This window comes from Urocitellus parryii, chromosome 6 (genome assembly GCF_045843805.1).
Source record: "Urocitellus parryii isolate mUroPar1 chromosome 6, mUroPar1.hap1, whole genome shotgun sequence".
Classification (NCBI taxonomy): Eukaryota; Metazoa; Chordata; class Mammalia; order Rodentia; family Sciuridae; genus Urocitellus; species Urocitellus parryii.
The window spans coordinates 157,085,830-157,101,558 of NC_135536.1; the positions used below are offsets into that span (position 1 = coordinate 157,085,830).

Here is a 15,729-nt window from a genome sequence, read left to right on the forward strand (position 1 = left end):
AATGCCTCCAGTCAAATTTGCTTTTGGCATTTATCCCAAGGTTAGGGATTCCTGGGGGCTGCAGAAGCCACAACTGCCCAAGTTCCTAGGCCCACTCAGTCTGGGGGCTCAATAAAGCACCCTCAGCTCTGGCTCACTCTGTCATAGAGGGGAGGAAACTGACAAATTTGTGCTTTAGGGGGTTTTCCCTAAAGTAATTATTTGAAGAAGAGCCAGTGAATGAGAAAAGTTCCACCCTCTGAGAGAAACAGAGTCATGAGCTTTGGAAGATTAGAAATACCAACCACAAACTCTTTGACATGCCTTCCATTGCAAGAGGGATTTATCCCCTCTGGAGGAGCTGTGAGACTGCTGTTTATGGCACATGTGTATCTGACCCCTTTCCAAGCCTGGCCTTAAGAGACTGGCACCTTCACTTCCCGTTTTAGAACAACCATCCTTGGAAGGTTCACTTTGAAGGAAGACAGCACCATGTTAGAAATCCAGAGACCACTTGACTGTGAGAAGCCCAAGCAATGTGGGGAGGCCCAGGAGGATGAGATGAGGTAGGGAGGCAAGTGGAGAGAAGAGAGGGAAGAGGATGAAAGTGCACCAAGACCACCTCAGAAGGAAGGAACACAGGCAGGGAGGGAGGAGAGGAAAGGTGCAGAACTAGGGAGCTTGCTAGGACACTGGGAGAGCATCTAATAGGTCAGTCACCAAAACACTTCCTGATACTACAGTTTGCATCTTCTCGCACCCTCTGGTCTCAGTTTAAACGTGTCTTCATGTTGTCTTTATATAACTATAAAGATTCTTGATATAGAAGCCAGCCAACACACCCCATGACCAAGTGGTCAGATTGCTATCCATGTTTTCCAGCACTGTAGTCTCCTTTCCACTCCTCTATCCACATCTGCCATGAACCTCTTGGATCCTTCTCAGGCCAAGCACACCATGTACTAGGGGATGAACATTTACACATCTTTCCTAGAGATTTGGCCATGACCTGTATCATTCCTTCAGCCAAGATAGATGGCCACTCTTCCTGCCCTGATGGTCCTCTTAACCCCTACTTGTCTCTACATGAAGAAGATGCATTTGTGCACAAAGCACTGAAGATCACCTGGCCCAGGGTGCAATGAGAACTGCCCTGCCACGGGGCTGTGTCTTAGGGGACCAGCCATCGTAGTTGGCCCAGGGCTTCCAAGGACATAGGATTTTTATTGCTCAACCTTGAGAGTCCTGGACAAACCTGATCTCTGCTCTGAGGCTTACCTACCCAGTCCCCCAGGAAAGAAGCCTTGTGGGGAACAGACAAAATTAAGGATGTTTTCCAACTTAAGTACATGCATCCTAGTAACCTCAATTATATTTAACCAAGAGTGAGAGTGCATGCCCACGTATAAACATAATGATTAACCACTTTCTGTGTGGGTCAAGTAGATTCAGCAAATGACCTAAACCCAGACCAGGCAGAATCAAAGCTCAAGCCAAAGGAACTGAACAGGCTCTTCACAGAAGAAATACAATAGTCAACAAATATATGAAAAAACGTTCACCATCCCTAAGCATTTAGAGAAATGCAAATTAAAACTACACAGATTCCATTTCACTCTAGTCAGAATAGCAATTATCAAGAACACAAGAAACAATAAATGTTGTCAAGGATGTTGGGGAAAAAGTATACTCAAACATTTGCAAATTGGTGCAACCACTCTGGAAAGCAGTATGGAGATTCCTCAGAAAACGTGAATGGAACCGCCATTTGACCCAGTTATCCCACTCCTCAGTCTATACCCAGAGGACTAAAATCAGCATACTACATTGACAGCCATATCAATGTTTATAGCAGTTCAATTCACAAGAGCAAAGCTATGGAACCAACCTAAGTTGAATGAATAAAGAAAATGTGGTACAGATGAATGAATAACAAATAAAATGTGGTACATATGCACAATGGAATATAACTCAGCCAAAAGGAAGAATGAAATTATGACATTTGCCAGTAAATAGATGGAACTGGAGACTATCATGCTAAGTGTAATAAGCCAATCCCAAAAACCCAAAAGCCAAATGTTCTCTGATATGTGGATGCAAACACACAATGGGGCAGGGGGGCGGGGTGCATTTAGAAGTTCATTGGATTACACAAAGGGAAATGAAGGGAAGGGAGGAGGGATAGGCATAAGAAAGACAGCAAGGGGCTGGGGATGTGGCTCAAGCTGTAGCGCGTTCGCCTGGCATGCCTGTGGCCCGGGTTCGATCCCCAGCACCACATACCAACAAAGATGTTGTGTTCACCGAGAACTAAAAAAAAAAAAAAGAAATATTAAAAATTCTCTCTCTCTCTCTCTCTCTCTCTCTCCTCTCTCACTCTCTCTTTAAAAAAAAAAAAAAAAGAAAGACAGCAAAATGAATCACACATAACTTTCCTATGTTCATATATGAATACACCACCAGTGAAACTCCACATTGTTGTCAACCACAAGAATGGGACCCTAATTAGAATCTTATACTTCATCTATGTATTATATGTCAAAATACACTCTATTATCATGTATATCTAAAAAGAACAAATAAAATTTATTTGAAAAAACATATTTTTGTAAATTAAAAGAAAAAAAGAATCAATCCTAATCACATTTACCACCACCACCTTAGCACCCAACCCCATTATCCACTCCTAATACCCACCAAAGCATGCGTCACACTAGTCATTACAAAAGGTTCTGGAAACTTTGCTTCGGAAATGAGAATGTACTCAGTTACAACTGATAAATGAGAAAAAGTGCATACATATACTGCAAAGGCTGCATCAGAGCAGAGGAGGTTTTCTTAGGCAAGGAGGGCGAGAACAATAGGAACAAATGGCCCATCTTTAGCGGAAAAGGGAAAAGCCCTCAGCACTGGCAGAAGCCCCTCTGACTGTATTTTGTAGCATTGAAAAATAAGAGCCTACTGCCTGTTGGTGGGTTTTAGCAGTCTGCTATTTACCCCATTTTTCCTACAAGTCCCTATGATTAGCAGTAGCTTTGCAGAAATGAGCTTTTTAGAACTGGTGTCCTGGTATAGCAAAACCAGCCATGTTTGCTCAGAATTTCTCTTCCCCACTAGATTGTGAGTTCCATTAGGGCAGAGATAGCATCTTTCTTGCTCAGCACTATTTACCCAGAACCTAGCTCAATGGCTGGTAGATAAACAGTGTCCTAGCAATAGAGAAAACATCAAAATATGACTTGAGTAGAACCAATAAAATATCCCCCAGCAATAAACACGACCGAAAACTCTGGATTAACATCACTGCTCCAAGATAAAAGACAGAGTGGTAATGGAGTACACTGCTCTTCTCTCACTAGACCTTATAAGGTCCAAAACCCTCTACTGGTTTCCTTAAGCAGGGCAGAGAAAGCAGAAAGTCCCAATAAACTTCCAGAGAAGGTCAAGAAGGCAAAAGGATGTGACATGAGTGAACTGAAGACTTGAGTGAAGCTTGGCCTCTAGAGATGGCTCCTGGTTTGATTCCAGGCTTTGCCATTTATATACTCAGCAACCTTCTACAGGTTATCCTGCTGCATCTCAGTCTCCTCACCTGCAAAATGAGGGTAGTGCTAGTACCCATTTGATAGGGTTGCTATGAAGATCCAACATGAAGGTTATTTCCTTTGCACAAGACCAGGAACATAATACGCCCTTGACAGATATATTCTGACATGCTATATACTAACAGTAATAAAGTTATGCAGGACCAACTCATAACTAACTTGCTCCCAGGGGTCTCATTCCATATGGATCTAGGGAAACAGATTAAAATCCTATCACCAGCAATTCATTTTAAAAAATGGAAACCAAGCCAGACTTTGCTGTCCAGCGTATGAGCCACTGCGGGGTCTGTGCAGGAGGAGTGGTGGCTGGAGAGGAAGTGTCTATAATCGAATGGGCACCGGTTGGTATGTAAAGGAATATACAGAAGAAACAAAAGGGACACAAAACTTCTCTCCATTTAATTTTAACAGCAAATAATAAATGAGTTAAACTTAAACGTAAAATGTTCAGTCATAAAAAAAGAAAGAAATGAAAAGAAATGTCAAATCTAATTAAACTATTTTAAGTTTTAAAGTTGCTGAAATGGCCCTGAAATCCTAAAATAAAGGAAATGCCTTTTAGCAGTTTGTTTGCATTCAAGTATCCCTGTAGCACACAGAGGGTTTTCCACATTGGACTCAGAGCCAAATTCTTGAAATTAACCAAAAAACAGCAAATGTGTAAAATACACTCTATGCATTTTATTCCACTGAAAGCTGTAAAAGAACTAAGACCAAAAGCGAGAGTGATGCACCTCGCTCAATTATAACTACAATCCTTGTGAAAGTCCAAAAGACTTGGAAAAAGATTTTGATTAAAACTCTTCACATAATTCTTGTCAATATTTCATTAATATGATCATTTGTAGCTGGGTGTTGTGGCACACGCCTACAACAGCAGCTCGGGAGGCTGAGGCAGGAGGATCAAGAGTTCAAAGCCAGCCTCAGCAAAAAGGAAGGCACTAAGCAACTCAGTAAGACTCTGTCTCTACATAAAACACAAAATATGGCTGGGAACGTGGTTCAGTGGTCAAGTGACCCCAAGTTCAATCTCTGGTAACAACAACAACAAAAAAAGATCAGTTGTATCATATCTCATAAGCTTAAACTCTGATCCATTATAAAATTACAGTATATTTCTTCATGTACTTCAAATACCTGAAGAAATACATATCACTTCATATCACTTCAAAAAGTGAAAGGTATTTTTAGGAAGACAAAACACCTAACAATATATAAAATACTCCTCTTTAAGAGTTTACATGAAAGCTGTTTTGCTTTCACTCAAACATTCTGTAATAACCATTAATGTTCTCCCATTTAAAGTGCCTTCTAAACTACAACTGAAATTACTCAGAAATGGATGGTTCCACAAATATCTACAAGCAGAGAAGACAATGCTGGCAAGATCTAATCCTTGGCGCAGCAAATAAAAATAATTACTTGGAAGATCCGACTTAATTATTCATTCTGTGAAGAAACATGTTTGCAGCAAAGCCATGTCAGATAACCCCAGGGGACACAGGGTAAGAAAAAGCACTGAAGATAGACATGAATAGACTTATGAATGGGGTTACATGGATATTTCTGGAAGAGGCAAACATATTCTGCTCTATCAGAACCAATTAAAAAGTGGGATTTGATTTAAGGCAAGAATGTTCTGCTCAATTGGAATATCTATGTCCTTATGGCAAATGGATACTTTTTGCAAAAAAGAGAATTAAAAGAAAAGGAAATGCCAAGGAGGAACTGGAACATCACCCATCTAAACATGAGCAAATCTGATAAACTGATAATCCTCAATGGACGCTCTGCTATAGAGCTTCAAAAACATTTAATAAATGTTATTACTTAAGACTGAAAACAGGCCCACTAAAAAAGAATCTGAGTTTCTTCAATCCAGAAACAGAAAGTTGAAGAATGGGAAACACTATAAAATTAATGACTAACAACTATTAGATGTCTACAAAATGGTATAACAGGAGGAAGAGATACTGAAGTTAGATAATGAAAGAAACACTCTACTTAAAAGTTCTCAAAGTATATTACCAAATGAGGCTGAATGTGTTTTCCAGAACTTTGAAAAAAAGGCCAGAAACATGAAAAGAAAAGAGAATTAAACAACCTTCTTATGAAATCTTTCAGATTCATAATTTTCCCATAAATCCAGACCTCTATCCTGAGATGACTTCTAAACTAAACCACGATTAAACTATTTCAGCATTTTTAACTGTAAGCAGGTGAACAAAGACCTAAATTTACTCTATCCGGTATGATAAACACTAGTCACATGTAGCTGTTGGGCACTTGAAATGTGGCTGGTCTGAATTGAGGTGTGCTGGAAGTATGAACTACATACCAAGTTTCAAAGATTTAGTACAAAAGTCTTAGTATAAAAGTGGGAAAAGGCCAGGCACGGCAGTGGCACACGCCTGTAATCCCAGGAGGTTGAGGCAGGAGGATGGAGAGTTCAAAGCTAGCCTCAACAACTTAGCAAAATGAAAAAATAAAAAGGGTTGGGGATGTGTCTCAGTGGTTATGTACCCCCTGGGTTCAGCACGCGCATGCGCACACACACACACAAACAAATACAAACAATAAATGCTGGAGAGGATGTAAAGAAAAAAGAACCCTTTTACACTGTTGGAGGGACTACAAATTAGTACAACCACTATGGAAAGCAGCATGGAGGTTCCTCAAAAAACAAGGTACAGAACTACCATTTGACCAAGCTCTACTCTTCCTCAGTATTTATCCTAAAGAATTAAAGTCAGCATGCTATAGTGATATGCATAACCATGCATTAACATGTATACCCATGTTTATAGCAGCAAAATTCACAATAGCCAAACTACAGAACCAGCTAGGTGTTCATCAATAGATGAATGGATAAAGAAAATGTGGTATACATACACAATGGGGTTTTATTCTGCCATAAATGAAATTATGTTATCTGCAGGAAAAGGAATGGAACTTGAGACCACTGTATTAAGCAAAAGAACCTAAACCTAGAAGGTCAAAGGTTATTTGTTTTCTCTTTTATTTTTTTCTTAATTTTTTTTTCTAGTTGCAGTTAGACACAAAACCTTTATTTTATTTATTTTTATGTGGTGCTGAGGATCGAACCCAGGGCCCCACACGTGCAAGGCAAGCGCTCTCCCACTGAGCCACAACTCCAGCCCTTTTCTCTTATATGTGGAAACTAGAGAGGAAAAAGGAAAAAGAAAGGGGTAAAGAGTCCATGAAACAACTACAGCCTAATACGTCTCTGAACAAAAATGCAAAAATCCTCAACAAAATATTAGCAAATTGAATCCAACAATGTATAAAGAGAATTAACACCACAATCAAGTGGGATCTAGCCCAGGTATGTAGGGCTAATTCAACATTCAAAAATCAATTAATGTAATCCATTGCATCAACAGGCTAAAGAAGAAAAAATCATATCATCATATCAACAGATGCAGAAAAATATTGGCAAAAACTAAAGTCCATTAATAATAAAAAGCTGGGCTGGGGATGTGGCTCAAGCGGTAGCCCGCTCGCCTGGCATGCTCGGGGCGCTGGGTTCCATCCTCAGCATCCATTAAAAAATAAATAAATAAAGATTTTGTGTCCACCAAAAACTAAAAAATAAATATTTTAAAAAAATATAGACTTCTTTAAAAACTGATAAAAGAAATCAAAGAACTAAATACATAGAGCAATATTCCATATCAGAGAGGAAGATTCAATATTGTCAAGATGCCAGTTCTCAATTTGATCTACATTCAATTCCTTCCAAATCAAAACCTCAACAAGTTATTTTGTGGACATGGACAAAGTGACTGTAAAATGTATATGGAGGGGCAAAGAATTAGAATAGTCAACACATTATTAAAAGAGAAAACACCATGTACAGCCAGAGGAATGAGAAGTTGTGCTCCATTTGTGCACAGTGTGTCAAAATGCGTTCTACTGTCATGTATAACTAATTAGAATAAATTTTTAAAAAATAAAAGAGAAAAAGAAAGTTGGGGAACTGACACTTAATGGCTTCAACACTTACCATAAAGTTAAAGTAATTAATACAGTATGTTATGGGCCAAAAAAATAGAAAAATAGATCAATAGAACAAAACAGAAAGCCCAGAAATAGACTGCAATAAACATAGCCAACTGGTCTTCGACAAAGGAGCAAAGGCAATACAACAGAGAAAGGAATCTTTTTAACAAATGGTAAGGGAACAATTGAACATCAACAGGCAAAGAAGCTGAATGAAGACACAGACTTTATACCCTTCACAAAAACTACTCAGAACACACCAAAATGTAAAATGCAAAACTATAAAACTCCTAGAAGATAACAGGAGAAAATCTAGATGATGACTTTTTAGATACAATTAAATCCATGAAAGGAAGAACTGATAAAGTAGACTTCTTTAAAATTCAACTTTCTGCTTTGTGAAAGGCCTTGTAAGAGAATGAAAAGACAAACAACGTGCAGGGAGAAAATATTTGCAACAGACATTTCTGAGCCAGACACAGTGGCACAAGCCTATGATGCCAGCAACTCACGCAGCAAAAAAAACATATCTGATAAAGGACAAACATGTAAAGCAAAAATTTGCAAAAATATATCTTATATAGGACTGGTGTCCAAAATATACAAAGAATGCTTAATATCCAATATTAAGAAAACAAATGTCCAATTAAAATGTGCCAAAGGGCTGGGGATATAGCTCAGTTGTGCATAGTGTGTCAAAATGCGTTCTACTGTCATGTATAACTAATTAGAACAAATTTTTAAAAAATAAAAGAGAAAAACAAAGTTGGGGAACTGACACTATTAACATTGGTGGTAGAGTGCTTGCCTCGCATGCACAAGGCTCTGGGTTCAATTCCCAGCACCATAAAAAAAAAAAAATGCACCAACAACCCTAACAGACACCTTACCAAGAAAATTTACAGATATCAAATCAGCATACAAAAAGATATTCTACTTCATATATCAAGGGAAATGAAAATTAAAACAAGACACACTATACATCTATTAGAATGGCCAAAATTCCAAACAACAACAATACCAAATGCTGTGGAGGACATGGAGCAATAGGAATTCCCGTTCCTTTCTGGGGAGCCATTCTGCAAGGCAGCTTGGTAGTGTCTTACAAAACTAAACATATTCATCTTACCATTTGATCTACCAATTGCACTCCTTCATATCAATCCCAAGGAGTTAAAAACTTATAAACACACAGAACCTGCACATGGATATTTACAGCAACTTTACCCAGAACTGCCTAAACTTGGAAGTAACCAAGATATCCTCAGTAGGTGAATAAATGTGTGGGAAGCCATCATAGCATGTGACCAGCGTTTGCTTCACCTCCTGGTTGGCTGAGGCACTGTCAGTCACCCCATGATCTGGCTGCTTTTAAGTAGCCAAAGATGGTAGCCCCGATCTTGAGGGTAGAAAAAAAAAGCAAATGTGTCTTCGGGAATGGGCGTGCCTTCCTAGTCTCACTTGTCCTTGTAACCCTGCCCACCCTTGACCTTCATAGGATGGAAATTTCTATAGAATCTAGAATCCCCCAATAAAAAGTCCACTCTGAAATGTGTTCGCTCTCTGAGATTCCTCACTTTCCCATTTGGGGAGCTTGAGGGTGGAGCTGTCCTAGGGCTTGATTTAAAAGTAAATTGTGTGTCTGTGTTTTATTTGATGCCTTAAGGAGTTCACTCAAGGGACCTCTGGTTTAGCTGTCAATGCAGGTGGTAGGCTGCGGCAAGTGGCTCCCATAAATGTAGAGCTGCTCTAGGGGAAATACCAGGTAGAATTGAGAAGCCCGCTATAAAAATTTATTGGACCGTGAAATTTTTTTGAAGGGTCACAGAGGAAGCAGACAGTTTTAAAGCCTAGGACATTAAAGATTTATAATGATTTATCTTATCAACAGATAAAGACATTTAACCATTTTAGAAACTATAATTAACCGGAAAGGAAAGCAAGTGAAAAAGAGCCAGCTGGCACAGTTCTTAAAAACGGTTAGCGAGCTTTGCCCATGGTTTTGTGAACAAGATTTACCAGACTTACATACTTGGGAGAGACTAGCAAGAAAATTATATAAAGGCTGTCTCTCTGCCAAATTGTCTAGGGGTACGATAGACAGTATACAGAAAGTTTGAACTGCATTAGAAATGTATTTTTGATGATCTAGATCAAGGTCAATGCCCTCCACCCAGGATCTTTTAAAAGGGCCTCAAAGGGCAATTAAGAGTATAGAGCAAGAAAAACAGCCTGAGGCTAATTCTTCGAAAAAGAATTTCTCTTCCTTATACCTAGATTGAGAGTAGGAATCAAACTTCACTCAGTCACCCACCAGGCAGATCACCTCAGAGTGAGACCAAATCTAAGAGTTTAGGCTCAACCAAACTAAACAGATTAGTAATTCAGAAGAAAGCTGAGGGGCATGTCCCAGAGAGAGAGAGACAGTCCCAATAGAAACTTTGTGAGACAAATTCAAAATGGAGAGGAATAGACTGAGCAGTAAACAAAGAATCCCAGTTGGAGGGAACCCAGTCACCAGGAAATTTTGCTAGGTTGCATTTAGCGGAACCCACACCTGCCATGGCCACTTCCAGCTGGAAGAACAGGCTTTGATAGGTACTTTGAATTGGCTATGACTTTGCTTACACCATTAATTACAACTCGGACTCAGGAGGGCACAGGAAACGGGAGAAGATATTACCAGATTTCAGTTTTTGCAGTTTTTGAACAGGTTAACGAACAAGATCAGCGTGTCCGCATACATGCTATAATTCCTTTTAAAACTATAAAAGAGTTAAAAACCTCTTATAATATTTATGGTCCTAATTCGCCATTTGTACAAAACTTGCTCGACTTGGGCTGTCAAGAACCTCTTCCACCTTGAGATTGGGAATCCATGGCCAGAGCTTGTTTAAATGGCGGCGACTTTCTTCTCTGGTGGTCTTACTGGACCGATTTTTGTACCAAGCAGGCGGAGAGAAACAGGAGACAAAATATTGAAACCCCTTTAGAGATGTTAATGGGAATGGGTGAATTCTCGGATTTAGAAAGACAGCTCAACTATGAATTTGCAGTTTATGATCGGATAACTTCATGTGCTAAACAGGCATGGCAACAAATCTCTTCCTGGGTCCAGTCTAGTCTAGTTTTGACTAAGATAAAACAGGGCTCAGAAGAATTATTTTCGCACTTTGTGGATCAATTGTATAAAACGACTAACAGGTCAATAGGGGATCCAGATGCCTGTGAATTTATCATTAAGTAGCTAGCATTCAAAAATGCAAATAAAATTTGCCAGAACATTCTCAGACCCCAGAGGAAAAAGGGGATCCTTTCAGAATTTATTCGCCTTTGTGCAGATGTCACTCAGACCCAATTGCAAGGTATCACGCTCAAAGTGTAAATGAACTATAGTACATCCAAACAAAGGAATATTATTCAGTGTTAAAAAGAAATGAGCAATAAAGTCATGAAAAAGGAACTTTAAATGCTTCTTGCCAAGTAAAAGAAGCCAATCTGAAAAGGCTACATACTACATAATTCTAACTGTATGTATGACACTCTGGAAAAAGCTAAAACTCTGGATAAAATGAACATCAGTGGTCACTAAGAGTTGTGGGAAGAAAGGAATAAATAAACAGAGCACAAAGATTTTTAGGGTAGTGAAAATATTCTGCATGATACTCTAATGGTGGATACATTACATTATAAAATTATCTAAACCCATAGAACACACAGAGCCAAGAGTTAACACTTATGGAAACTATAAACTGTGGTTGAAAATGACACATCAGTGGAGGTTCATCAGTTATAACAAATGTGTCTCCCTGGTGGGAGATACTACTAATGGGAGGGCTTTGCATGTGTAGGGGAGGAGTATATGGGATATCTCTCTACCTTCCTCTGAATTCTGTTGTGAACTTCATACTGCTCTAAGAAACGTAAAGCATTTTAATTGGATGTAAACTACCTCATAATGTTTATATTGATTACATGTTAAAAAAAATCATAATATTCTGAACCAGGTTAAATAAAGTATACTTTTAAAAGCAACTTCACTTGGCTCATTTTACTGTCTTTTTTGGGGGGGGGGGAATTGGGGTTCTATCCTAGGGCCTCATGCATACTAAGCACACACTCTACCTGTGAGCTACACTCCCAGCCTCCTTTTACTTTTTTTATTATAGCTATTAGAAACTAAAATGACAGGGCTGTGGGTATAGCTCAGAGGTATAGCACTTGCCCAGCATGTTTGATCTCCAGGATAGCAAGAACAACAAAAAATAATTAATAAAAATAAAAATTAAATGACATATTTGGCTCACATTTAGGGTCCACACTCTGTTTCTATTAGATAAGGCTAATCTAAACAATCAAAGAAACATCACAATATCAAACACACCTCTGGGCTCTTAAACATTTTCAAAATATAAACAAAAGAATGGAGAAGGGTGAATAGTATCAAGAGCATTCAGAGGGCATGTGTTGGGTATAGCTGAAACAGCAGTAACAGCTATTATTTCATTTTAAGTGGGCAATAAATATAAACAATGGTTTTCCAGAAAAAGAGATGCTTCAGTTGTACATTCACTTCTCCCTCTACTTGGAGGTGTCCCAGGGACACCCTTTCTGGGTGCAGGCTCACTCTCTTCACTACTTTGTTTTCTTTGTGGTACCAGGGGTTGAACCTGGGGCCTCTTACATATTAGGTGAGCTCTCCACCACTGAGCTATGCCCCCAGCAACTCCTGCCTACCTTTGATGAGCTCTGGCCTGTAAGTCTTGCGCAGCTGCTCCAGAAAATTGTTGTAGAAGCCCTCTGCCTGCTCTGTGGGCATCGCCAGGTGGAAGTCAGGCTTGTTCCCCTTGAGGACACACTGAAGAGTAAACTGGCTGACACACAGCACCTCATACTGTTTGTCCATCACACTCTTTGACCAGTGCTTACCACTCTCATCCTCAAACACACGCAGGTTCAAAATCTTTCGGACCCTAAGGAGAAAAAGAGTGGTGAGAGCTACATGCAGGATCACAAGGCTCCCAACACACCCTGTAAGCCCAAAGTGTCCCCAGTATCCTGCCAAATAAGAACCTAATGGTGACTCCATTACTTACAGATGGTGTGACCATGGGCAAGTTACTAATCCACTCCATGCCTCAATTTCCTCATCTGCAATACTAGGTAATGACAGTCCTAACTCATATGGTTTTAGGGGGGATTTCCTTCTTTTTTGTCAGTCCTTCCAATTTACAGCAACTACTAGTGGGAACAGAGGCCAAAATGACAACCACACCACAGACAGTTCCTTCAAGTTAGGGGCTATATCCATACCTAAATCCAATGCTGATTTTTTACAGAAGAATTCAATCTTTACACAGGAATAAATGAAACCCCATCTTATACCCTTCTTAGAGTTATTCAAAATAATCAATATGCAAATACTCTGAGAGAAAACTTGTAAATATTGCAAATGTACAAAAAGATCTAAGAAAAGGCACCTGATAATTATGTCATGTGCTTCTTGAGCCCCGATAGATTACAAAGGACAGCCACCCCTTGGAAGGAACTGGATAGGTAAGATTTAAGAACTACAAAAGAACTGACTGCATGAAAGCTGAAATTTCACCACCTGAGAGCCACCTTTGAATGATGTTAAAAAGCAAAGGCATTTCCAAGGGCTCTAAATATCCTAATCCACTGACTCTTCATGTGGGTGTCCTCTGCAATGGGTACTATACCCCCACTCCACAGCCAGCGTGTGCCTTACATTGAACACATCTCTTAATCACTAATTAAGTATTAGCTGTCTATATGTCAGAGCCATAGAAAGACTCAGACCTAAAGACTCAGTCATTAACCACTACCATCTTCTACTCTTCTTTTAGCATCCAGGGAGGGGATAGTCAAATACTCAATACCAAGAGTGCAATATTAACATCCCTATAGTGGTATCAAACTGTCCTATCAGTCATTGACACCTTAGTAGGAATTAGGTTCCAAGTGGGACTTCCAATATAATAACAAAGGCACAAATGAGCAGAGTTATACCCAGGCTCTTCAAACCAAGGAGCAGAATATATAGTGGCCAGAATCGAAGCAAATGTGTCAACTGGTGCAGGGGAAAAAAAACAAGTTCAGGAAGGGCTGACTCTACCAAGACAGCTATTAGGTAGCAGCAATGGCAAACTCCCCTCCCTCAGTAAAAAAGCACCAATTTCAAACCCCAGTAGCCCAGATTCTAATTTGGGTTCAGGCTTTTTGCTAAAGTGTCTGTGAAAAACCAGGAGACAGAAATTTAATCTAAGTTCCAGGTCCTTATGTGAATCCCAGTTGCTCAGAAGGCTGAGGCAGGAGGATCTCAAGTTCAAAGCTAGCCTCGGCAATTTCGCAAGGCCCTCAGCAACTTAGCGAGACCCTGTCTCAAAATTTTAAAAAATAATTTTTAAAAGGAACTGGGGATGTGGCTCAGTAATGAAGCACCCCTGGGTTCAAACTCTGGTACAAAAAAAAAAAAAAGACAGAGAGAGAGAAAGAGAAAACATTAATAAGAGGCCCTGTTTTGCACAAAGAGGCAGAGCTCACAGATGTAGTAACAAACAGAGATGGAGGCTAAGTTGTGCTCCCACTCTGCTGCTGACTCCGGTTTGACAGTTTATTCTTCCTGGGTCTCACCTGAAACACAAAGATAGCCATACTACATCCAATGGGAGGATTGGACCAAGATGACAAGGACTCACTCCCTTCAAAGGCACAAAAAACTATAGAAGTTGCCAATGAAACCACTATGTATCCCATGCACATGGCAGTGACAGAGAAATTTGTGTCTTACATGTGCTCCAGTTCCTTCTGTGTATCTTCCAGTGAAATACCCAGCAATACACAAATGCCACGTCCAATGGCACTTATCTGCTCTTCTCCAACTAGAAAGGAATCAAAAGGGAAAAAAGACTTAACAAACAGGCGTCATGAGTGCTTAGTGTTATTTTACACATCACACATACTTCTCATAATTTCCTTGGTTAAAACTGAGAGATATCCAAAAATCAAATACAGGGAGATGATAATAATTCCCATACATTCTGATTTTATATCGCAGGATTTTAGGGCAACATTTTCATATGCGTTACCTCAGGTAATACAGGGTAAAACATCTGGAACCATCTTTTTTAAATATTTTTAGTTGTAAGTAAACAAAATACCTTACTTATTTATTTATTTTTATATGGTGCTGAGGATCAAACCCAGTACCTCCCACATGCTAGGCAAGCACTCTACCACTGAGCCATAACCCCAGCCTCAACATCTGTAACTTTCTATGATCAAATTTGGCCATCTGTAAAACCAGAACAGGGTTTTCCTCCCCCACAAATAATCCAGCTAAGCTAGATTAATTCTTAGAAAAGAGATTTCTGTTTTTCTTGGAAATCAGCAAACCAAGTAACAAAATACATAAAGCACAAAATGGAAAATGTTCACATCATTTTAAAAATGTTTTTCCTACTTCCTGCAGAGCAGATAAATATATTATGCATAAACACTATGATTTTAAGGGGTGGGGGTATATATAGCTCAGTAATAAGGTGCTCACCTAGCATACACAAGGCCCTCGGTTTGATCCCCAGTACCACAAAAAAAAAAAAGAGAACAACAAAAATATAATTTATGCATTAAGCTTCACCTCAGAAAATTGCTGTTATTTCCCAGTGTAGTTCAGTAGTAACAATCTAAGCCAGTGATCTCCAAATCATTTAAAGCAGGCACCCCATCCACTAAAGAAAATCTCTTTCCACACACTGTTATATTTGCGAATGTATTTATAAACAAAGGTATGCCCTACTACAGTGGACGATATAACAAATGTTGCCATAGTACTTAGGCCCAGAGTCATCACAATGACAGTGAATCTAAATCCATATCTCAGTGGTGATCATGATAATGTCCTCTTTTTTGACAACTTTTTGCCCAATCACATTAGATTACTGTTGTTTGATTACTGCATTGCATACTAACCTAATGATCCAATCAGGACTAGAACAGTCAACTCTGCCAGTTTCCTGTAATTTGCTTCTACTGGATAGTAATATGTATAAATATACTTAACAAAGCAGCACAGACTATATACCACATTGCAATACACTGC

At 39.3% G+C, this 15,729-nt stretch overlaps 1 protein-coding gene across 1 annotated transcript in view; it reads right to left on the bottom strand.

The window, feature by feature from the left end:
- Positions 1 to 15,729, bottom strand: part of Dtd1 (D-aminoacyl-tRNA deacylase 1) — a 203,888-nt gene that overhangs the window by 182,684 nt on the left and 5,475 nt on the right. The window contains exons 2-3 of the mRNA XM_026400693.2: positions 14,419 to 14,509; positions 12,345 to 12,580 (exon numbers count right to left, since the gene is read on the bottom strand). Of these exons, the coding sequence (XP_026256478.2) occupies positions 12,345 to 12,580; positions 14,419 to 14,509 (327 nt within the window). The remainder of the gene's footprint in view (positions 1 to 12,344; positions 12,581 to 14,418; positions 14,510 to 15,729) is intronic.